Source organism: Neomonachus schauinslandi, chromosome 9, assembly GCF_002201575.2.
Source record: "Neomonachus schauinslandi chromosome 9, ASM220157v2, whole genome shotgun sequence".
Taxonomy (NCBI): domain Eukaryota; kingdom Metazoa; phylum Chordata; class Mammalia; order Carnivora; family Phocidae; genus Neomonachus; species Neomonachus schauinslandi.
The window spans coordinates 11897001-11923000 of NC_058411.1; the positions used below are offsets into that span (position 1 = coordinate 11897001).

General features: G+C 36.0%; 1 protein-coding gene across 3 annotated transcripts; it reads left to right on the forward strand.

Moving 5' to 3' along the window:
• The first annotated feature begins 1393 nt into the window (after nucleotides 1-1393).
• On the forward strand, nucleotides 1394-25560 carry TC2N (tandem C2 domains, nuclear). Of its 3 annotated transcripts, XM_021679638.1 has the most exons (11): nucleotides 1394-1488; nucleotides 2823-3053; nucleotides 7908-8075; nucleotides 9879-9970; nucleotides 11192-11267; nucleotides 11831-11931; nucleotides 12322-12438; nucleotides 15296-15487; nucleotides 18989-19103; nucleotides 22271-22470; nucleotides 24922-25560. In XM_021679638.1, the coding sequence occupies exons 1-11, from the start codon at nucleotides 1422-1424 to the stop codon at nucleotides 25030-25032; spliced, it is 1470 nt and encodes a 489-aa protein (XP_021535313.1). In that variant the 5' UTR covers nucleotides 1394-1421; the 3' UTR covers nucleotides 25033-25560. The 3 variants fall into 3 exon arrangements, with proteins under 3 accessions (XP_021535313.1, XP_021535314.1, XP_021535315.1); XM_021679639.1 differs by lacking the exon at nucleotides 15296-15487; XM_021679640.1 differs by lacking the exon at nucleotides 22271-22470 and having other exon boundaries at nucleotides 24922-25014.
• Nucleotides 25561-26000: the final 440 nt, after the last annotated feature.

Here is a 26000-nt window from a genome sequence, read left to right on the forward strand (position 1 = left end):
TAATTTGTTGGTGACTGTGTTTGGAAGCGGGAGCTAGTATATTACATTGAGAATATGCAGCTTATGACCTGCTGAAGGGGGAGGTGCAAGCCACCTACCGGGGTTGGCAGGTAGCTCCCTCATCATCCAAGTTCCCACTTTGGGGAAGTGGAAACCCCCCGGGGTCATTTTGATTGAAGGCGCGTACACCCACACAAAGGAAGTAAAGTCAGAAGATTTGTTACTTACAGATCCCAGAAACAGAAGTGGGGACGCAGAGATGAATTAAGATTCGCTGTGAATTGGTAACTGTTTAGTCTGGATGATAGGGGTTTTCTTATACCATTTTATCATCTTCTGTGAACATTTGAAATTTCCCATGAAAAATGTACAGAGTATAAGTATGCATAAATGAAGAGAGTGCATTTGGAAGTAAGTCAGTGAGGTCAAAGTGGGCAGTTGGATGTGAAGTTCTTAGACAATTTTATGTTCCTGATTAATTTACAGCAGACTCCCGGGGTGCCTGACTGCCTCAATCAATATAGCACGTGACTCTTGATCTTGGGGTTGTAAATTCAAGCCCCATGTTGGGTGTAGATATTACTTAAAAATAAAATCTTTAGGGCACCTGGGTGGCTCAGTTGGTTAAGTGTCTGCCTTCGGCCCAGGTCATGATCCTGGAGTCCCTGGATCGAGTCCCGCATCGGGCTCTCTGCTCAGCAGGGAGTCTGCTTCTCCCTCTGACCCTCCCCTCTCTAGTGCTCTATCTCTCTCATTTTCTCTCTCAAATAAATAAATAAAATCTTTAAAAAAGATAAAATCTTTAAAAAAAATAAAGCGGACTCCCTTTATTTCCAGTTTACGTTATATGTGGTTTAGGTAGCTGGTAATCTGTGTGTGTGTGTAAATATAGTGTTTAAGATATATTTTTCTGTTAGTGTAATTCTAAATGTTAAACCAACTTATAAAGTATGAAGTTGTTTATTGCCCCATTATAGGACCTTTGGATTACCAAAAGAATAATTTGGAGGAAGTGAAATTTTTTCACACTTTTTATGAGTGCCTTATTTTCTAGGAAATTTTGCTTGGGCATTGATTTGGGTGTACCTTGCAAAAAAGAAAATTGAGGGTGGAATTTTTCTTTTTTTTCCAGATTTAACATTGGGATTGTTCAGTTAGTGATTTTTGAGTATGTCATTTTAATAACTTGTAATTTTGTATAACTACGTCATACAGAATTACATATAAGATGAAAAACTTATCTTCCTCTAAATATTTTTGCTTTGTATTCCTCATTCATCTTAGAAAGACAGATAATACAATTTATTTAGTGATATCTAATGGCATTAAGCGTGATCATGTTAACTTGTTTTCTATTCTACGAACAGGTTAATATTAAAATTGGAAGTTTGGATCAATTGCTGAATTGGAAATTGGATGTAATGGCAGCAGAATTTATAAAGAGTTGCTGTAGAGGATGTTTCTATGGTGGAACAGAAGAGCACAATTGTGAGTTTGGCTTCTTTTGACTTCAACAAACATGTATTTAATGTCTTTTTTATGTGTGGCATTTTTTAATACAAAGATAATGAGACGTATTTCCTAACTTCATGGGGGAGACAGAAACATAAATAGGAGGCACACTAGGTAAGTATTAAAGTACCCTGGAGCATGGTGGGAGAGAGAGAAATTCAACATTCAACCCCAGAGACACCCTGGGACATCACCACCAAGAGAATGGCATTTGGTATAGGAGTCTAGAATGGATTTCAGCAGCTGGGTTGGAAGAAGGAAGGAAGAAAAGGTGAAAACTGGACCTGAGTATGATAGGTGGATGAAATTGTACAGGCAAAGGCAGGGAGAGAAAAGTGTTGGGTGTGTTTGGGGACAATATACTCTGGCAAATGTTTTCATTTGAATAGACAATTTCTAGTTTATGAACAGTACATTAAAAAATGCCTTTTCACAAATGAAAGACTAATGGAGAAGAGACCCATTGTTTCATCAAGACCCCATATTTATAAAGAACTCCTGGAGAGTTCCCTTTCAATTGCATGGTCTCCTCATCTCTTCAGAGTTACGATTGGAACTTTATTTTTCTCTAGTTTTTTCTTGTATTCCTTCATCTAGAGCATAGCTTTCTAGTATATTTGAGTACGAAGGCTTCTTTTTGCATTAAAACATTTCATAAATTCCTACACAGTAGTTGTTGTACTTTCATTTCTAAAGTCAACAGACAATACTAATTGTACATAAAGATGAACTCTGGGTGTCCCTTACCTCCCCATCCTAAGTCACCAGCTTAGGAATCATAGAGCATTTGAGATAGGGATGAAATGGGTCAAAGAAGCTAGCACAGGGAGAGTTGCTATTATATTAGGGTAAAAATACATTTTATTTTGTGATTAGGTGAAAGTTTTTGTAGACTTTGAGACCTTCAGCTTCTTTTCAGAATTCTTTTATATATTTAAGACTGATGTTAACCACCAGTACTGACAACAAGAATTGCTTTATTGACAGTATTTTACTCGAAAGCATCGTGGAATTAAGTACAAAATAAACTTGTTTTCCATCTGTGAACTCTTTTGTGGGAATGAGTTTCTTTAAAAACTGCTTTTACCATTATGATAAGCTAATATACTCTGGCAATAGTATATTAATTTCTCAAATATTGCCTGGACAGAATTAATGTAGATTCCAGAAGTGCTTGGTAGGATCTACGAGTAGTAGTTTCTGTATCTGCAGTTTGATTACGTAAGTACCAAAGCATGCTAACTTTAGATTATTATATATAACTCTACATTCATATTTGTGATTTTTCTTTTCTCTTCTTTTACATGCAGTTTCCAGGGAGAGAGACATTAAAGCAGTCTCCGAGAGTCAGAATACACCTGTCTGTGTCCCTCCTTTGACTGCTGTTTCGGTAAAGCCTCAGGTTGGCTGTACTGAGGATTACTTACTTTCCAAATTACCATCTGATGGCAAAGAAGTACCATTTGTGGTGCCCAAGTTTAAGCTGTCATATGTTCAGCCCAGGGTACAAGGAACTCCTTCACATCTGGAGGGACTTGAAGGTAAACAATGACACGTCAGGATTTAAGAATCAACACATAGCATTTAAATGCTATTGTTTCTGTGATTTTGCTCTTTTGTATCTTGAAAGATATAAAATTATTTTATGTATAAATTTTTATTTTTTATGTTTTGCTTTTTCTGTAGAGGAACTTAACGTATAATATTTTTGAGAGGTCCCATTATGAAATCTGACCACAATCAACACATTTGTATGTAAATGTGGCCTTTTAAAAAATTTTTTAAAATCAATTAATTAACATAGAGTGTATTATTAATTTCAGAGGTAGAGTGGAGTGATTCATCAGTTGCATACAACACCCAGTGCTCATCACATCATGTGCTGTATTTAATGTCCATCACCCAGTTACCCTATCCCCCCACCCATCTCCCCTCCAGCAACCCTCAGTTTGTTTCCTATGGTTAAGAGTCTCTTATGGTTTGTTTCCCTCTCTGATTTCGTCTTATTTTATTTTTCCTTCCCTTCCCCTATGTTCATCTGTTTTGTTTCTTAAATCCACGTATGAGTAAAATCATGTATTTGTCTTTCTCTGACTGACTTATTTCGCTTAGCATAATACTCTCTAGTTCCATCTACGTCCTTGCAAATGGTAAGATTTCTTTTTTTTTTTTGATGACTGAGTAATATTCCAGTGTATATGTAACTTCCCAGTCTAAATAGCCACTTGAGTGAGATAGATTCATTGGGTAAATTTTGGCTGATGTTGTTAGAGGCCAGTGGAGTAATGATGATAAGAAGAAACAACATGTAATTCTTGTATGTTAAAAATAATTTGGGGCGCCTGGGTGGCTCAGATGGTTAAGCGTCTGCTTTCGGCTCAGGTCATGATCGCAGAGTCCTGGGATCGAGTCCCACATCGGGCTTCCCGCTCCTTGGGAGCCTGCTTCTCCCTCTGTTTCTCTCTGTCTCTCATGAATAAATAAATAAAGTCTTTAAAAAAAATAATAATAATTTGCTTTAGTCCATTGAAACACTGTCAAAATGTTTTTTCCCCCCTCAAAGTTTTTTTGTTTTTTTTTTTAAGATTTTATTTATTTATTTGAGAGAGAGAGAATGAGAGACAGAGAGCATGAGAGGGAGGAGGGTTAGAGGGAGAAGCAGACTCCCTGCCGAGCAGGGAGCCCGATGCGGGACTCGATCCCGGGACTCCAGGATCATGACCTGAGCCGAAGGCAGTCGCTTAACCAACTGAGCCACCTAGGCGCACCCCCCTCAAAGTTTTTTATGAAAAATTTCAAACATAACAGAGAAGTTGAAAGAATACAACAGTGAATACCCATATATCCACCACATAGAATCGATCATTAATATTTTACCATACTTAATCACATATCTATTTATCCGTTCCTCTTTCTGTTATTAATCCTTTTTGAGTTGGGGGTGGTGGAGAACACATTTCACAGTAAATTGCAGACATTAATACACTTCCTTCTAAATACTTAAGCATACATGTAATTTACCAGAGTTCACTATCTGTTTACAGTTTTCTTCTTTTGACATAAACCTTATACACAAAGAACTGCCTCAGTTTTAAGTTTGTTTTTGTTGAGTTTGGACAAATGCATGTAACAGTGTAATCCAAAATCCTATCAAAATCTAGAATATTTTTCCAAATATGTTTTTCTGCCCCATCCTTTCTTCTCATTCTGGGATTCCAATTAGACATACGTTGGACTTTTTTATATTGTTTTATGGGCCTCTGAGACTTCTTTTGCTTGTTGTTGTTCAATGTTTTTTTCCCCCTCTCTTCTTAAGATTGGATATTATTAATTTTCAAGGTAATTGTCTTTTTCCTCTGTCAGCTCCATATAGCTGTTAAGCCCATCCAGTGAATTTTTATTTTAGACACTGTGTTTTTCAGTTGTTGAATTTACATTTGGTTCTTTTTGTAGATTCTGTTTCTTTGCTGTGATTTCGTTTTCTTTTTTGCATTATTGTAAGCCTATTTTCTTCTGTGTCTTTGGGCTTTAGTATCTTTATCTGCTAATTCTAACATCTGAGGCTCTTAGGTTTGGATTCTGTGGTTTGTCTTTTTTTGGAGAATGGGTCACCTTTTCATGTTTCATTGTGTATGGAGTAATTTTGGATTGTATTCTGGGTTTTGGATGTTGTGTCGTGGACACTTTAGAATCTGTTATATTACTCTGAGACAAGAGGGTTTTGTTTTTTTTTCCTTTTCCTTTTCCTTTTTTCTTTCTTTTAACCAGGCAATCAACTTGGTTGGGCTGTGCTGCAAATTCTGTCTTTGATGGCAGCTCTTATCTCAGCTTGGTTTTTGTATCCTTAGTTGGAGTCTGCCCCGCATATGTGTGGCTCAGGGATCAGCCAGATATTTGAGCAGACTTTATTCACAGAATTCCGGGCTTTCTCCTTTCCAAGGTTCCCACCTTACTTTCTAGCAGCTGTGGTTGCTCTGAACTCTGCCATCTGGTTCTTTAGGCCAGAAAGAGTGTGGATTTTCCTTTGTCATTTTATCTGCCCTGTGCAGCGCCAACTTTGGCTTGTGCTTAGGCTAACAGTGGCCATTCCCTTTCTTCCAAGAGTCCGTGCTGTCCTGAATATGCCCTGCTTCTGCTCACTCTCCAGTCCCTTCAGGGTTTTTGTTCATTTTGGTTTTGGTCTACAGTGTACTGTTGTTATCTATAGGAGACTTGGGTTTGGTAGGAGTGATTGACCGACCTTCCTTCCCTCCCTTCCTTCCCTCTTCAAGGAAAGAGGAACCCTGTGCTTGGCCCATCGCCTTGTTTTGCACGTCAGCAGTGTCTCTCAAAAACAGTGTTTAGGGGCGCCTGGGTGGCTCAGTCGGTTAAGCCTCTGCCTTCGGCTCAGGTCATAATCCCGGGGTCCTGGGATCGAGCCCCGCATCGGGCTCCTTGCTCTGTGGGAAGCCTGCTTCTCCCTCTCCCTCTGCTGTTCCCCCTGCTTGTGTTCCCTCTCTCTCTCTCTCTGTCAAATAAATAAATAAAATCTTAAAAAAAAAAAAAAACAACAGTGTTTAAAAGCTCTTGGCTATGGTGTACCCTGATCATTGGTCTTTCTCTTTCTCTTGTACTTGTTAACAGGATTGGGATTAAACCACGTAAACAGTTTTGCAGTCTGTTCTATTCATATCACACATTGTGAACATGTTTTCATGCTCATTGCTTTTTAATGGCCCCATAGTATTAAATCTATAGATGTACCATAATTTATTTAATAAAGTCTGTATTCTTAAACATTTAGGGTATCTTATGTATTATTTTCATAATCAGAAAATAGGAAATACCTACCTGGCAATGTGTGGTAGTTCTTCTTTTGTCTGTTTTATTAGATCATTAGAACACAGATTGCTTTTTGATTTGAATGAATGAGGAAATTGGTTTACAATTAAATTATAGGCTCAAAGAGTATGTGGTAAAGCCATCTGATTTTGATCATATTGGAGAGAAAGATGACTTTATTAGAGTCAAGAAAGTGTTCTTGGTGTCTAACTCTAGAAGTCAGACAGGCGCATGCTGTATGTGTATGTGCTTGTGAGTAGTGATGGGCTGACAAGGAAATTTTGAGAGGGAGATAGGGCAGACCACTGTCAGTAATGACTGAAATTATGTGTCAGGTATTTGAAATGTGTTTTGTTTCATTGCTTACTTACTGATGGGTCTGATTACAGCCGTTGCTTACTGCTTTGTAACACACAGATTCTATCATTAACATCTTACTGATCTTGCTTTATACCTATCCATTAAGAGAATGCATTTTGCATAAATATTGAAATTTTAATTAGAGCTTTTGAGAGGTATAATGTAAATGTTACTTTATGTTAATTTTATAGCACTGTGGTTCTATAAATTGAGAGAAATTCCTCTTGAACTTTAAAAATGGTATCACTGTATACCGTTTGAGGGGAAAATTGGAATTCTGTAAAGGAGAAATGAAATCAGAATATTCTTTTTTAGGTATAGCCTATAAAGGTAGTGAGTCATCTTTGGTGCTCTACTCCTGACAGTATTCTTGTTACCATGAACAGACTTGTGGTGGTGCTTGTGTGCTGAATGATTTAAGGGTCCTTACAAAGGTCCCTGGCATCATAACTCCCTCTTGGCACCCCTCTGCCTATGTATTATGCTTGGATTACACACATACCTATTTGAACTGGGGTGAGTCTTTTTCCGATTTGGGGCCATGCTGGATAATGATGCTTATGCACATTCTTGTACGAGTCTCGAGGTGCACACGTGCGCGCATTTCAGTTGTGTGTGTGTCCCAGAATGAGAATTGCTCTGTGTATCTCAGCATGCGGTCAATTTTTATAAATGTTCTGCATCTTCATCAAAAAATGATAATCTTTTTACTTAAAAGTTGTTCTTTGTGTAAGTAGAAAAATGAAAGGAAACTCAGATCACAAAATACAGAATTGTTTATGGGGCAAAAAAAAAATGCTAAAAATTTACCAGACTGCCTTGAGAGCAGGGTTCATGGCTGGTCCCTGGCAGAAGATTCCATGCAGAGCTCAATAAATGTGTGCTTATTTTTTTATATTTCAAACACATGTGATTTGGTGTCACTTGAGACAAAATTTTTTCCTCTGCCTTGGATGCACCAGCTGTTAGCTAATAACTCCAAGAAAAGGGTGTTATAGGGCGCCTGGGTGGCTCAGATGGTTAAGTGTCTGCCTTCGGCTCAGGTCATGATCCCAGGGTCCTGGGATCGAGTCCCGCATCGGGCTCCCTGCTCGGCGGGGAGCCTGCTTCTCCCTCTGCCACTCTCTCTGTCTCTTATGAACAAATAAATAAAATCTTAAAAAAAAAAAAAAAGAAAAGAAAAGGGTGTTATAAAACTTTAGACTTACTTTCAGGAACTGCCAGAGCATCTTTTGGAGATCGAAAGGTAGAACTTTCCAGTTCATCCCAGCACGGACCCGGCTGTGATATATACAACCCATGCTTTAGTTATCAGCACATTTCACCCGATTTGAGCCGGCGCCTTCCTCCTCGTTCAGAAGCAGTGAGACTGTATGGATCAGGTATGAAAATTTTTTTGTGTGTTTTCTCTTTTTTTATTTTATTTATTTATTTATTTATTTTATTCTTACGTTAATCCCCATACATTACATCATTAGTTTTAGATGAAGTGTTCCATGATTCATTGTTTGTGTATAACACCGAGTGCTCCCTTCAATATGTGCCCTCTTTAATACCCACCACCAGGCTAACCCATCCTCCCACCCCCTCCCCTCTAGAACGCTGTTTGTTTTTCAGAGTCCATCGTCTCTCATGGTTCGTCTACCCCTCCGATTTCCCCCGCTTCATTCTTCCCCTCCCGCTACCTTCTTCTTCTTCTTCTTTTTACTCTTTGTGTTTCTCTTTAACAAATGTAGAAATCAAGTTAAATCTAAGACCCTGGAAGAAATGATTCTTCTTATCAAAAACAAAAAAAAAATAAGAGAAAAGCAGGCTTCAGAAGTGATATGGTAAACATGATGATGTCTCTGTGGTATTCTATTTAATGGAAAAATTGAAGGATTAATTAATTATGTGTATTGGTAGTTCCAAATTCTATTTTATTTGTCCTTCTTTGAAAAGTTTCATTTTTTGTATATCATCTATCCATTCAGAAATTCTACAACAGATATTTATTAGCTTTTTTTTTTAAAGATTTTATTTATTTATTTGACAGAGAGAGAGATAGCAAGAGCAGGAACACAAGTAGGGGGAGTGGGAGAGGGAGAAGCAGGCTTCCCGTGGAGCAGGGAGCCCGATGTGGGGCTCGATCCCAGGACCCAGGGACCATGACCTGAGCCGAAGGCAGACGCTTAACTACTGAACCACCCAGGCGCCCCTTTTTTAGCTTTTTTCTTTCCTGCTCCAGTCAGTGAAAATTATAAATTTACAAACTCATGAGATTACAGATGTAAACAAAGAAAACAGAAAATGCCTACATGATCATAGAAGTTTCTTAGTTTAATATTTGAGGACTGTATCAATTTTAGACTGTCATACATATCTGATTCACAAAATTCTGTGTTTTAGGTTTTTAATGTATATAGCTATCTCAACAACTGAATTCACGGTGAGGTGCTAAAAACAAGGCAGAAGTATTTATTTAAATATTTATTTCAGCACTGTGTTAGAATACACAGTTAATATACCGAGTTCCATTTTTTAAGAATCTTCTAGTTTATCTCTCTCTGTCAAATAAATAAATAAAATTAAAAAATAAAGGGGGGGGTGCCTAGGTGGCTCAGTTGGTTAACTGTCTGCCTTTGGCTCAGGTCATGATCCCAGGGTCCTAGGATTGAGCCCCCCCGCTTTGGCTCCCTGCTCAGCGGGGAGTCTGCTTCTCCCTCTCCCACTTGTGTTCCCTCTCTCTCTCTGTCAACTAAATAAAATCTTTAAGAAAAAAGAATCTTCTAGTTTAGGTGGGAAACTAGAAATATAAACTAGAAATACGGAATTCAGTATTTTTTTTAATGTAGTAAATGCTCATTATGTAGATGAATTGCATTTAGCACAGAAAACCTACATTCTCTTACTAGAGTATTCCTATGGAATGGAGAAATGTAATGTAAGCAAAAAGAACGAATTTTTCCTGCTTGATATTTGATATGGTTGTGAAAATGTGTTGTTTGATTTATGTTGGTTTCTATTTAGAACAAAAGTAAAATAATTGAAAAAAAAAATTTAAACTTTAGTAGACTTTATTTCTTAAGTAGTTTGCATTAATATTCATGATGCACTCCTATAGAGATTTAGTTCATGGTGATTAAGTAAAATTCCAATGTTTCTTCTTCTTTAATATAAAGAAATTTTTCCATGTCCCTTCATAGTTTGTGATTTAAGGACCAGCAAACTTCCCAGTTCCCCTGGACTAAGCAAGTCTATGTTTGATCTTACAAGTTCATCTCAGTGGTTCATGCAGGTGAATTATTGATATAAATTTAATTGTATACGATAATTTATTTTCAAGCTAAAAATTGAGGAATGTGTGAATTACGTTAGAAGCAACATGTGTAGATCTTTTGTAGATAAATCTGTGGTAATAGCTGAAGAATAAACACTTAGCATTTCCCATGTGCATTTTTTCACTCAGCTGAATACTAAAAGGCAGTCTTTTTTTAAAACGAATCTTACATCTCTCAGTTGGTAGGTACTCAGGCAATCTTGAAGGCAGTTGGAATTTAAAATGGTATGGTTAGAAGTGCTTATTGATTTAACCTTCCTTATTGAAGATAGCTACCTACTTAGTAAAAATTAGTATTTCTATTGAGATACAGGATTTTAATTATTCATTAATATTAACACAGCATCCTCCTGTTTTTGAAATAGAATAATTTTTTGATGTTTAAAAAGTTTCTTTTAAAAGTATAAATAAATTGTGATTATTATTAAAAATTAGAAAATATAGAGTTAAGCAAAGTAAAAAGACAAATCACCTATATTCCTGTAACTGAGGTTAAAAGCACCATGAAAATACTGTTATATATACTTGCCGGCTTTTTTCCATGTGCATGTATATGCAGGTATTTTATTAAAATGGAAATGTATTCTAAATAATCGTTTGTAATCCTCAGTCGAGTTAATTTTTTGCAGAATTACTTCTTTATAGCACCAGCTCTTGAACGTGTATCAGAATAGGTTGGAGAGCTTGTTAGAATACAGGCTGCCCGGTCTCACCCCCAGAGCTTTTAATTCAGTAGCTCTGCACTGGGGGCTTCAGTTTGTATTACCAACAAGTTCCCCGCTGATTTTGATCTTGCTGGTTCAGAGGGACCACACTTTGATGACTGCTACTTAATAGGTTTTTAGGTAATAGGACACTTCCAAATGTATTCTTATTTTTATGGGTACTTTCAAGTAGGAAACATAAGCAGTAACCCCTTTTTCCTTATTATAAAACCAAACCCCAAACAACAAAGGCTTTCCCCATATGTGATTGAGTAAGCTATTGAAGATTTTCCTGATAACACACACACAAAGCTTTTCTCTCCCTTTAGTGTCTAAAAGAGGGGCATTCTGACCAATAACACTTTCAACATGGTTAGCATGCAGTTTGATACTAGGGTGGGTGTTGGGGCATAAGTTTCAGAATCTTTAAAGTTTGATGTGTGATATCGGACTTAAGAACAATTTTTATCTCTAGAGACATGATTCATGGTCCAGCATGCCTAGCACTTCTTCTTCAAGGAAAAATTCCCAGGGCAGTAACAGAAGCCTGGGTAAGGAATAAAGTGTCTTCTTTTTATATTCTTTTTTTAAGTGAATTATTTCTACCTAATAGTAATTTGAGCAAATATATGGTAAGGTAAAAAAGAAAACCTCCAGGTGGTTATATCTGTTATCTGCATATGAATACTCAGATCAGGTGGCCCATTTTTTAGTGTTCAGACATGAATGCGTCTTTAAAAAAACACAAAACAGTTAAATGCCTTTTGTTTGTTTTGAAGTATTCTAGTGAAGGAAGTTCCAGAAGCGTCCAGGATTAAAGCCATATCAGTGTTATTTGGGAAAGTTTATCTTAGTTTTAACTTAAGTCTCTCAGACTATATTTGAGTTAAGTTTTCAAGCCATGTACTTTTTATAGGAGGTTTTTCCCTAGCACTCCAATAATAACATTGAAGTGTGATTTTTGTCTTATTAAAGTGACAAATTTCTATTTTTTAGAAAAAAAAATAATAATGGTATTTTTCAGTTGTGCTCTTAAAATTGGATTGTATCAAAGCGTAATTGGATTAGAAGGATTGCATAGCCTTTCAAATGTCCTTGTCCTTTTACAATTTAGATACAATTACTCTGTCAGGAGATGAAAGAGATTTTGGGAGATTGAATGTGAAAGTGGTTTATAATTCTTCAGTAGAGCAGATCTGGATCACAGTTTTGCAGGTAAGTTAATTTAGTTAATATCAGCTTTTCTTACAAAATTGAATGTTTTCATTATAAACATCTGTTACTCTCTCTGTGGAACAGGACAATACCTTCTTTAGAATTTAGGATTCTGTGGTATTTTGCAGAAAACAGTATTTTAAAAAGACTCTAAAGAAAATAAATCTGTAGGTCTGATGGAATTGTGGTTTTAACCTCAAGAAGGAAATTGATATGATGTCTGGAACATTAAATGTCAAATTATTTTAATGTAGATGAAACAAAAGATCTCTGTACACTAATGTTTACTTTTTATAGTTTTTATTTAAGTCATTAACTCAAGAAATACATCAAATATTTGTATTGTCAGGGTCCTCTGTAAAATTCAAACTGTATTTTTAATTTTTTTAGTGCAGAGATTTAAGTTGGCCTTCTAGTTGTGGAGACACTCCTACTATTTCAATAAAAGGAACACTAACATTGCCCAAACCCGTGCATTTCAAATCTTCAGCAAAGGAGGGCTCTAATGTAAGTGGCTTTTTGTGTTTGAATTTCTTTTTGTGGTTTTTTTTTTTTTTTTCATATTTGTCACTTTAAACTATGTGAAGAATTGGAATGAGAAAGTGTTTTATTTTGGGGAAATTGCAAATTACATATTCCTTGCTTTTTAAACACAATTTTGTGCCCCCAAAATACTTGATATTTCATTGTCCAATATTAAGATGCATTTAAAAAGAAAATCTTAATCACTAAAGTATATACAAAATGAACAATATCTAAGGAGACTACTTGTATGAAAGGAAAATAAATGTCTGTATTTTCATCTTCTTTCCTCCTAGCCCACTTTGATTTTGAAGAGTAATTGCATGATTGTAATAAATTTCTTTTAAGTATTCCCAATTATTATAATCAGAAGACTTGTGATCCTATATTTGGTTTTACAGATTTTAGATTTCACATTAGTTTAAATACATCTTCATTTTTGTCTTCTCATATATGTTGAAAGGCTAGTGTTTTTCCATGCAAATGAAAGGTGTTTTCTGTAAGGACATATGATTTAAAAATAAGGTAATTCAAATAACTAATAACTGTGAAAAAATTTACTCTCACTAGTAATTATAGAAATAAAAATTTAAATTACACATTGTTCTCTCTTTCTTTGCTTATTAAAATTAGGAAAAAATTTGTAGGGTACTCTAGAACAGAGAACTTTCTGGAAATTATTTTTACAAAACACATCAAAGCCTTAAAATATTTATACGCCTTTACATAGTAATTCTACTTAGAATGTGTTCCATGAAAATAATTTAAAATGCAAGTAAAAAATATATAAAGTATTCTTGGCAATTTTGTTCATAGGGGAATAACTGGAAACTATCTAAATGTCTTATATAGGGGAATGGTTGAGAAAATTCATGGTATATATACCATGGGCATTATACTTTCTTTGGATTGCTGTAACAAAGTACCACAAGTTGGATGGCTTAGAACAACAGAATTTTCTTTCTCACAGTTTTGGAGAAAGTCCGAAATCAAGGTGTCAGCAGTGAGGGAGAATCTGTTCCATGCTGCTCTCCTAGCTTCTGGTAATGGTCAGCAATCTCTGGCATTCCTTGACTTCATTCTGTGCTTCCATCTTCACATGCCATTTTCCATCTGTCGCTGTGTCTTCACTCCACTGTGACCTCACCTTAACTTCACCAGTTACATCTTTAAGGACCCTGTTTCCAAATAAGGTCACTTTCTGAGTTACTGGACATCAGGGCTTCAGCATATCTTTTTTGGGGCCAAAATTAAACCATAACACCATGCGATCGAATACTTAGGCAGCTATAAAAAATAATGTTTAGGAAGAGTTTTTAAGGACATGGAAAAATGTTCTTAGTAAGTGAAAAGGCAGTAATCAAAATTGATGAACCTGTCTTAGTATCTCACTTTATGAAAATATGCATTATACAAAGTCAAGATGGAAATAAGTCTTAACTCTGGTTATAATGCTGACATTCAAGATGAATCCTTCCTGTTTAATTCAGGATCACTTTTTGATTTTCAAATAAAACTAAGTTAACTTAGGAAAAGTTGGGAAAATTTGTTCTCATATTAAAACTTGCATGGAATCTTACTCTTAAAATTTGTTATTATTTATCAACTTGTTTACCCCTATTGTAGCAAAATGTGAAGTGGACCAGCACACTTGCATTAGGTGTAAGCTCATTGCATCTCAGTTTAAAAACATTTTATGTATACTAAATTGTTGGTGTGATCCTGTGGCTCAAGACTCTGAGAGAAAAAGATAGCTTTGGTGGTTGGGAGGCTCTCAGAAACACAATTCTGACTATACAGATGTAAGCAATTACAATAAAAGTGAAAATGTGGGCACAGTATCTAAAATATTGATGTTAGTTGTCCAGATATCTTGTCTTTTCAAAAGGCAAAAGAAAGCTCCTTTTCAAAAGAATGCAGTAAACATGGGAAGAAGGAAGTGTAGAGCAAAATCAGTCTAATGTCAAGAAGATGTTAGCCCATGGTAAGCCAAGGCTTTTAAAATATTAGGGGTAATGAAAGGAACATTTGAAAATACTCTGAGCACAGAAAACCCTGACTTGCTTGCCTGGGGTGGATGCTTATGAGAGAAGGTAGCGCTTTTCAAGACTGATTTCCAGATTGGAAAGAGTGAAGCAAACATCACTGAAGAAGAAATCAAAGCCCAAAGTAGGTGGGAAGAACATTAGACAAAGAATAGAAGTAATTCATGTCTCTTAATGTGAGCAATTAGATTTGGGGTACTTAGAGAGCACACATGAGATTCTTAAACCACTTATTAACTGTTGAAAAATTGTGGTGAATAGCAGGAAAGAGACCCCAGAACCAAAGATGGAAAACAATCCAGTTTTCAAAAAGGAGAAAAGCTATATTCTGCTTAACTTGGTGTTGATGTTGACCTGAATTCCTTAGTAATTAAAAGGATGATTTGTGAAATTAAGGCAATATTCAGGATAAATTCTGGAAAAACAATTCATGGTCATTGTCATTTTAAGTTACATTGAAAAATATTTTTTTTGTTGTAAAAAAAATTCGATCTTCCTTTCCTAGATCATAAAATGTTTTTTTTTTTAAGATTTATTTATTTATTTATTTATTTATTTATTTATTTGAGAGAGAGAGAATGAGAGACAGAGAGCATGAGAGGGAGGAGGGTCAGAGGGAGAAGCAGACTCCCTGCCGAGCAGGGAGCCCGATGCGGGACTCGATCCCGGGACTCCAGGATCATGACCTGAGCTGAAGGCAGTCGCTTAACCAACTGAGCCACCCAGGCGTATCGGTGTATCTTTTTTTCAGTCCTTCTATTTATATATTTTTTATTATTTTCTTGTGTTTTTTTTAGACTATTGAATTTATGGAAACTTTTGTATTTGTTATTAAACTCCAAAGCCTACAAACTGTAAGGCTTGTATTTAAGATTCAAACCCAGACTCCCAGGAAGAAAACCATCGGAGAATGCTCACTATCACTCAGAACTCTCAGCACACAGGAAATGGATTACTCTTTGGATATAATGCCACCTTCAAAAATTTCTGTAAGTGATAGAACTATTTTGTGGGTGAGTTTTGGTTGGAGTGTAATTTGAACACTCTAGAATACACTAGAGGATCAGGAAGGCTCTCAAGAAGCAATAATAATAATAATGTCATTGTTAAATAATACTTTTTAAGTAATTGATAAAAGGTTAACAGAGACCCTTTGCCTTCTCTATTGCAAAATAACCTTAGGGTTACCTTCTCCTAGTACATTTTATTTAAATGTTTCATACTTGAGGGAAAATAATCCTGAAGTTAGTTAGCTGATAATTTAGGAATAGTAAGAAAGAATCATAAACTCCAAACTCAGAGATTGCCTTAAAATAGATTAGGAAGGTGCATGAGTAAGCTAAATATTTGTCCATAAATTGGGTAAAATGGAGGTTCTTACAGCTGGGGTGTTGTTTGTTTGTTTGTTTTGGTAAAGAACTTGATTATCTGTACTGCATATTGATTTCTGAGACCTGATTTTAATTCTCTTAACTAGCCAGCTGAACACTGTCTTTAAATTGTTTAGAAATCCCTAATAATTTAGTTCTATAGTTTTGTGTCAGGGTTAACAGTTATAGAAATCAGTCATAAGCTTCTATAAGGTCAAACCTATATGTGACTTTAAGTTTATATGGGATTTATATTTTACCTGCCTTCAAAAATATTTAATATAACTTTAAGTGAATCACCTGGGGAGCTTTACATGCCCACACCTAAACCAATTAAATCAGAATTTTGTGGGGGTAGGGGGCGAGGAGAGCTGGAGTAGTCTGGAAGCACCTGTAGTTTTCAGAAGCTTTCTGGGTGATTCTACGATGCAGCCTGGCTTGAGAACCACTGAATTAGAGGGGAATTAAATTAGAGATTAAAAAATAAAAAAAACAAAAGATTTCTTTAATTGATCAAGAAGTGACATTTTTAATAGTTATTTCTTGTGTATTATTTTCTGTCTCCATCTCCAGTGTGTTCTCTGTACAGCATTTATTACAACTTAGAATTCAGTTACTTGTTTTAAACAAAACTAGGCTCAAGCTTCCATCTGTTTTCTTCATATTTTACTGTGCTTAGTAAGGGCCTGTGATATTCTTGGCATTGAGTATTGGTACATAGGTAGGTATGAAAGAATAAATGATGAACGAAAGCATGCTATATTAGATTATTTTTATATTCTGTTTAAATATAGCAAATTTGCTTTGTAACTGACAGGAGTTTGTCACCTGCATCTTCGAAATTAGCTTGGTAGACAGTAATCTGCAACCGTATTTTACAGAAGGCACAAATGTGCTGTTCAAGTGGATAATTCATATATTAAAACTTTAAAGACTAGTAGAGTATATCAAAAGATAACTTAGCAAAGCTATTTTCTGGGGAATTGAGATGTTAAAATCTTATCTGCCTTGGAGAATCTGAATAAATGATTATGGCTAAGTTTCCACCAAATTATTTCATGTATTAGAGGTCTTACAAACATTTGTGTATCTGTTGTGTGCTAGGTGCTAGGGATACAAAAAGATTGATGGCCTGAAAGAAGAGCTATACTGGACTGGTGAATTTATGTTACTCAGGGTGAATGTTTCATTTATTGGCTAATGCAAAAATAGTAAGCTTTGTTTCCTGTGTCAAGGAGGAAAATTGATACTCTGATGGTGAAAGTGACAGAGCCAGACTTACACACTGACGACTATGTCACCACAAACAGCAGAAGTTTCGTGTAGAGCTAATATTTTCCTTGGTACAGAATTGTTGACCTTGACAAATAGTAATGGAAGTATTTATTTGAGAACCCAGATTTCTGTGATGAATAATGCGGAAGAGGTTCGCAGGCAGAAATAGCTGGTATTTACCCTTAACCACACAGCTGAGGTGGTGTTAGGTGACTTAATGCTCACACCAAACTTAGAGCTTTCCGCTCTTGTTATCCCTACCGTGGAGACCAACACATTGAAGCACTTGCCTGGTTTCCTCCAGCTGGTAGTTGGTGAGCCAGGATTTGAACAGAAGCACTGATTCCAGGACCGGCTCTCTTAGCTCGACTGTATATCGCTCCCGCCAAGGAGATATTCTCCAGCATCACCAGATCATGGTTTCCTCCAATTATGCTTAACTTGTCACTTTCAACAACAATTCTAGGAAGGCTCAGAAAGTTTTCTTTTCTTTGAAAAATGATACATTATTCAGGACCAGAGATCATATCTTATATCTTCCACAGTTTTGTGCCCATTAAAAATGCACTGAATATATACCTGCTGATTGATTGGAATTTTAATTTTTTGGTGATTGGGAGATTGACAGCCACTTTGAATAGTTTTTCATGATCTAAATTAATATCCTGGAACATAATAAGTAAGTTGAATAAGTAAGTTGAATTCCAAAATGACACTGGCAAGTTAGGAATGGCCAACCCTTTGCCAAATGCTGCTCGGTGAGAGTGAGCTCTACGAGTGTGTAACATTGAGGGAAGTTTTTGCCACCATTAGGTATTTTTATAAGTATGATCACATTATGGGTACAAAACCATAATAGAAACATTTTATCCATAGTTTCCTTGTTTTGTGAACAGTAAGTAATGTCCTTTTTAATCTATTTTTTTAAATGCTGAGAACAGGAGCATTTTTTTTTTTAAAGATTTTATTTATTTATTTGAGAGAGAGAATGAGATAGAGAATGAGAGCACAAGGGGGGGAGCGGGAGAGGGAGAAGCAGACTCCCTGCTGAGCTGGGGAGCCCGACGCGGGACTCGATCCCAGGACTCCAGGATCATGACCTGAGCCGAAGGCAGTCGCTTAACCAACTGAGCCACCCCGGTGCCCTTTTTTTTTTTAACCAGCAAAGACTTTAATTTATTTTAACTTTTCCCTTCTCTGTATCTCCTTCATTTCATTGTTTGCCTCAAGTTTTCTTTGACCTTTTCCTTATTATTTACTGCCTCATCACTTTCACTAGCTCACTTCTTGCTGACTTTCTTCTTTGGCTGGCTGTCATTCAGCATAGTAATTCAGCTCTTAGCCCACACATTTGTTCCTTGTAGTAATCCTTTTTCTTCTGAGTTGGGTAGCACCTACTGTCATGTCTACAATTAGGAAAAATAATGGTGATTTTCATATTGGAAACTTTTTATTGTAGTTTGTGTATTCTTAAAAATAATTCAAGTGACTACATTTAAGTGTTTTGGAAGTGTGCTTTTTTGATGTTTATTTTGGTGACATTTTCCTTAGTACAGCTGCTTAGGAATTTAATTTGTGTTCAATTTGAATTGTCTTTTGACTGCCCTGATTTTGAAGGATCAAGGATGTAGGTATGACTTGGATTTTCAGAATCCATGAAAAGTGAGTACCTCATATTTACAGAATTCATGACATTTATCCTAACCATCTTTTAGATCATAGCTTTGTGTGTCAATAAAAAGCAGTGTTTTCAAAACTTCTAACTGTAGCTCTTTATTTCTGAATTTTTGAAATGTCCCCAAAACCTTATTTTTAATTCTCAAATGGCACTTTTTTGATACCCAGGTTTGCCATGCAGAACTTCAACTGGGGACTTGTTTTCAAGCCGTAAATAGCAGAATTCAGTTACAAATTCTCGAGGCACAGTACCTCCCAAGCTCTTCAACACCTCTCACTTTGAGTAAGTATATCCGTGGTTCAAAATGGAATCTTCAGAAAATATTACTAAAAGGTAGTTTATCCTACATTTCTTAATAGTGGACATTAAAATCTTAGATACTTTTGTTATTTAACTTAAATACCTTTAACTTAAAATTACTTTATTAGATTTCAAATTTTAGCCATTGTGCCTACTTTAATCCATGGTCACTTGGTTTCTTGTTTTGTTTTGTTTTTAAAGATTTTATTTTTTGACAGAGAGAGACAGCAAGAGAGGGAACACAAGCAAGGGGGAGTGGGAGAGGGAGAAGCAGGCTTCTTGCGGAGCAGGGAGCCCGATGCAGGGCTTGATCCCAGGACCCTGAGATCATGACCTGAGCCGAAGGCAGATGCTTAACGACTGAGCCACCCAGGCCCCCCTTGTTTTGTTTTTTTATTAACATATAATGTATTATTTGTTTCAGATGTATAGGTCTGTGGTTCATCAGTCTTACACAGTTCACAGCGCTCACCATAGCATATACCCTCCCCAATGTCCATCACCCAGCCACCCCATCCCATCCACCCCACCCCCCCGACTCCAGCAACCCTCAGTTTCCTGAGATTAAGAGTCTCTTATGGTTTGTCTCCCTTTCTGGTTTCGTCTTGTTTCATTTTTCCCTCCCTTCCCCTATGATCCTCTGTCTTGTTTCTCAAATTCCTCATATCGGTGAGATCATATGATACTTGTCTTTCTCTGACTGACTAATTTCGCTTAGCATAATACCCTCTATTTCCATCCATGTCATTGCAAATGGCAAGATTTCATTTTTGATGGCTGCATAATATTCCATTGTGTGTGTGTGTGTGTGTGTGTGTGTGTGTGTACACACCACATCTTCTTTATCCATTCATCTGCATGCTCGCTTGGTTTTTATCCATTTGATGCTATTCCTTATTGATCTCATTAGTTAATATAGGTTGAGTGTTCAGAGGACGGTCTGATATATTTCACCAGCCTAGATAATTTATCCTTTCTCTGGTTCGCCCTTCGTTAAATGTTCTGCTAACCAGAAACTTAATTAAAAAAAACAAAACAGAACTGAAAATATCCAAACACAAACCTTGAAACACTTTTCCTTCCCTGTGCCTTGGGGCACAAGAAGGGTTCTACTTTGCGTTGTGTAGGCTTGGTTCACATGGCTGTTCCTAGAGCTGGGGTTTGTGGTCAGTTGTACCTGAAGGGCTAAGAGTGGGGTAAGAGTGCTCCTTTATTCTGCTACAAGAAGAGAGAATATTGGGAGGCAGGCCAAAGCAATGGATGTCCACCATAACTACAAAGACTGAAAATAAATGCAACTGAGCATTCAGTTCAGGAAGCTAGGAAAACAACAGCAAACACAAGGGAAGGTAGAGGTAAGGAATTAAAGGTAAAGTTGAAGTTGATAATTATGGAGACAACAGCAAAAGACATAATCAATAAAACCAAAAGCTTTTTCTTTGAAAAGATCAGCGAAATAGACAAACCTAGAGTAAGCTGGATTGAGCAAAAAAATAAAGAAAACATGAACAAGGAAGAGGATAACATCTCAAATTCAGAAGAGGTTCGATAATAAGATAATACCATTTAAAACGATACCAATTCATTTGAACATCTATATAAAATAACTGATTTTCGGAGAGAAAAAAAACTGTTGAAATTCGCTCCAAAAGAGGGAGAACAGCTGAAAATGATAACCATGTGTAGGTAGTTAAAGAATTGCCTCTAATAAAAGCACCAGGCCAAGATGATTTTACTGGTGGAGTCTACCAAACTTTCAAGGAACATTGAATTCCTATTTTATATAAGCTGTTCCAAAGCATGAGAAACGATGGAAAAACTAACTTTATGAGGTGAGCATATTCTCAATATCAAAACAGAAAAGACAGTGCATAGAAAAAATAGCTATAGACTATTACCACTTATGTAGATAGATGGAAAAATCATAAAATAAAAATAAGCAAATAAAATCCAACTTGGCATGAAAAGAATAAATTACCAGGACTATATCGGGTTAGTTGTAGGAAACAAGGATGTCAGTACAGATGTGGTCTATTACATTAAAGGGTGTCTTTCTTTAATCAACACTGCTAATTGGGGTTATCCATGATCTGCATTTTGTAAATCTAATGGTCCGTCTAGGTCCTCACTTTACAGCCCCCTCCTTTCTGGGAGTTCCCTCCTCCCTTTCTTGCTGCCCTGGCAGTTCCAGCTCTATCCCATGACGACTCAAACTGGTCAGACTGCACTCTCTGCCTGAGCTTTGGGCCCCATGTGTCCGCCAGACGGGGGAGGATGCTAAGGTGGAAAGCTGCATAAACCTGAACGTTAGCCAGCGCGGTTACCATCTTTTAAGACTTGACACTCCTCCAGTTTCTTCCTGCGTTTGTCAATCTTTAATGTCTTGAACAGTGTTTTTTTTGTTTTGTTTTGTTTTTATATATATATATATATATTTTTTTTAAGATTTTATTTATTTATTTGAGAGAGAATGAGAGAGAGCACATGAGAGGGGGGAGGGTCAGAGGGCGAAGCAGACTCCCCGCCGAGCAGGGAGCCCGCTGCGGGACTCGATCCCGGGACTCCAGGATCATGACCTGAGCTGAAGGTAGTCGCTTAACCAACTGAGCCACCCAGGCGCCCCGTTTTGTTTTTTAATATATTTTTCCCAGAGTTTATAATTGTTATCTATGGGAAGGTTAGTTCGTACAACTATTCTACCATTACTAGAAGCTCTCCATCTCAATTTAAAGAATAGATTTTCTCTAGCAGGCCTATGTTTAACTTCTGGAGTCTCAAGCAGAGAGTTGTATCTGCATAAAATTGGGAAATAAATCCCTCCCACTGTCCAAAGAGTTGGCCCCTCTCTGTTGTGTAATACTTTTCAGTGTGTACTCCCCTACTGCTGATTGTTATGTATGCCTGCAATTTCCAGTCTTTAATAGCATTCAGGTTAGAGGAAGATTCAGTTCATTTGAGGTCGCTGTCGTCCTTTGTAAAGTATGATTAAAATGATAAAGTTTACTAGCAGCATTTTTACTGTTATGACAGTAGCTCATCAGGTCTTTGTAAGTGGCTTACATATTTTCACACCAAATACAATATATAGGTGTATATCTTTATATGGGATTTAAAATAAAATTTTACATATCAAATTTCTTATTTTTTAGGTTTTTTTGTGAAGGTGGGAATGTTTAGTTCAGGAGAGTTGATTTATAAGAAGAAGACACGCTTACTGAAGGCCTCCAGTGGAAGAGTAAAGTGGGGAGAAACTATGATTTTTCCACTTATACAGAATGAAAAAGAAATCCTTTTTCTCATCAAACTTTATAGTCGGAGCTCTGTAAGAAGAAGACACTTTGTGGGGCAGGTTAGTAGTGAGTTTCTATCTTGAATTCTTTCCTTGAACTTCTCTGTGCATTGAAACAGTTGGTTAACAAAAGGAATATAGGGTAAAATTGAAGTTGAATAGAGTAAACTTCTACAACATCATAAATTAAAATTTAATATTGCCACAAAAATGAAATCCTGTCAGATTTTGCTTTCATACAAATAGTTGGAATTTCTGTGCAGTTAGGTTTCTTATCTTAAAAATAAGTCTGTTTCTGAGCTTCTCAATTATAAATACTATAAGAAAGATCAGTTTTTCCGTACCATTGACTGGTTAATGGTATTAATGCTAAGTATTTATTTTTCCTCTATCCAATACCATTTATTTATTTATTTATTTATTTATTTTTTTAATATAATTTTTAAATTTAAATTAAATTAATTAACATATAACATTATCGGTTTCAGAGGTAGAGGTCAGTGATTCATCAGTCTTATAGAATACCCAGTGCTCATTACATTATGTGCCCTTCTTAATGCCTGTCACCCAGTTACCCCATCCCCCTAGCCCCACCTGTCCAGCCACCCTCAGTTTGATTCCTATGATTAAGAGTCTCTTATGGTTTGTCTGGCTCTCTTATTTCGAACACTAATTATTTAAATCAAAATTTTTAAGGCTGCAGATGTCCAACTTACTTCATTTTGTTTCATGTTCAGTTTAGTGTTTAACTCTGTATGCTATTAACTGAATTATGTTAGATTCGAATTCCTAGAAAACATTAGTTTTGGCAGTGGTCATGATGGTATTTAGATAGTTGATTTTGGTTTCTGGATTACTCTATTTAAAAATTCTTAGTAGTCCAGGGGCGCCTGGGTGGCTCAGTGGTTAAGCGACTGCCTTCGGCTCAGGTCGTGATCCTGGAGACCCAGGATCGAGTCCCGCATCGGGCTCCCCACTCAGCGGGGAGTCTGCTTCTCCCTCTGACCCTCCCCTCTCTCATGTGCTCTCTCTCTCTCAAATAAATAAATAAAATTTAAAAAAAAAAGAAAAGAAAAAAAATTCTTAGTAGTCTGTGTAAGACAACATAACACTTGCTTACTTGCCAATCCTATGGGGACTTGTTTCCTTTGTAGTTTCTTTTACTCTGAGCAGATTAATGGTAGCTGTCCATTATCTTTTATCTTAATTATGATTGTTTGATTTCCATTTAAATTCTAAAATATACATTATTGGTTTAAAAGCTTTTGCTTGATAACAAGATGTTATTAGCAGTCTACATGAAATCCTCAAATTATATGTGAATATTCAAATTCAAATTCAAATTATCAATATTGATAATAACTCTGACTCACTTCTTCATGCATTTTACTTAAAATATTTGTATAAAAAATCTATAGTTTTGTTCTTCATTTATTCCTATTTGGGAAGGAATTTGGACTCAAGAATTCGTATAAGTAGCATACTTTTCAAGGTCTTGAGGCCTATGAAGTGCGTTCAGTTAAAGTTTTCCTATATCCTCAAGCCCCGGTTATCATGTATGAATGGAATGGGCAATTTCCTTGACAGGTGATTTTCAAGATAACTTTTTTGGTGATTCCACTTTCTTGGTTGAGAGTCTAGTTAAGAATTACAATTCTGGAAGGGATCTTGCTGGCTCTCTGTTCCTGTGACTTCTCTGGTATCCTCAGGAACCACTATGGTGGGGGAGCCAAATGCAGACTCAAGGTCTCCCACTCATATTAGCCAAAGAACCCTGGTGTTACCTGTTTCATATATTAGGTTCTTTGTAAGATTTTATTTAAAGGAAAAGTTCTTCAGACTAGGAAATTAAGGGGAAAAAGTTTGAAAATCAGTTACCTGCTCCAATTTCTTTATTTAAAAGAATTAGAAACTGAGTCTCAGAGAAGTTAATTCCTGTTAGTGCTAAAGCTGAGGTGAGCATTCAGCCTTCATATTCCTTGTCCCCCTTTGCCTCTGGGCAGGTATGATGTCTTATGTCTGCATAATGCTCTGCACTTGTTCTCAAGTTCATTTATATCTATTACCTAAAGTTATGGTTTAGATTTCAGTTAAAAATCACAGCTTTATCTAATGTAAAAAGTCCTTTAAAATGTACATTTCTTACGAGTCTAACTTAAATCATGATTAGTCTCCGTTTATTCTCACAAAAATGATTTTGAATGGTTGGGATCAATTGTAAGTTGAGCTCCTAGATTTATTCAATAACAAAGGATACTAATTACTGTTTTGGCAGAAATGATTTTAGAATATCTCACATCCAATTTGAAGTTGTATTGGATCATATAACATTAGTCTTCAGAGTGACTAAACAGGTTAAGTGTTTTGACATATTTTTGGAAAAATGGAAAGATTGTTTAATTGAAAAATATGTGAGCCAGCCTTCCACTTGTCTTTCATCAGTAAGAGGAATTAACTGAACTCAGTTGCTGTTCTCGTGTTAAGTTAAATGATTGTACTGTTCCTTTACAGATTTGGATAAGCGAAGATAGTAATCACACCGAAGCAGCGAGTCAGTGGAAAGAGACAGTTACAAATCCAGAAAAGGTTGTTACCAAGTGGCACAAATTAAACCCATCTTGAAGACATCACACGTTAATTTGGTGAAGAACTTGACATTCTTTTAGAAGACTTAAGATTTCAATTTGCTACCAAGGAGGAGAGACAAATCAGTACATTTGTCAATGTATTTATGGAGGTCATAATTACAATTGATAATGGATCTTATGGAAAATTAAATTTGATTAAAAAATGGGATGAATTATATTGAATATCCAAAGTAAAGGGAATGTTTTAAAACTTGCCAAAATAGACAGTAAAATAAAGAGTAGTATGCTGGGGCAACTAAATAAGGTACACAATCAATGAGAATTTCAACCATAGGTCGTTATTGCTATATTATGTTTATGGGTTTTTTTTAAAGCTTTACCTAGATATTAAAAATCTAGTATATCAAATCTCTGTTAGTACTGTTAGAATGTAGAAGACTTTACTACTGATTACTTCAGTGCTAGTCATTATTGATTAGATCTTGACTCCAGTGTTTACCTCTTGCTATATATTTTCTCGCAGAAAGGAAAAATGAATTAAACCGCTTCAACTCTTCTGTATTTGGGGAAAATTTGTGCCTGTTTTTCTCATTTCTTACCCATAAGGCGTCATATTGCCACTTTGTAAATTATTTATCTCCAAGAAACTTCAAATCTAAAACACTGTATTTTGGCAAGAATAAATGAAAACACCAGAAGGTTGAAGTTAAATTGGAAACCTAGTGTATACACATTTTGCTATATGTTTTCCTCTCTCAAGTATTTTACCCTTTGTTTTAATTGGAGTTGGAATAAGATTATCATCCATATGGTCCATCCTAATTAGCAGAATTAAATGAGCTTAATTAGCAAGTTCAATATTTTATGATAATCATTTCCTTCTTTTTAGTTTTTTAAAATATAAACTATTTGTTCTATAATCCATGACATTATTTTCCCATGATTTTAAAGAAACCACATTGTAGTAAATTCTTTCTTTCTTTTTTTTTTTTGTGGGGAGGG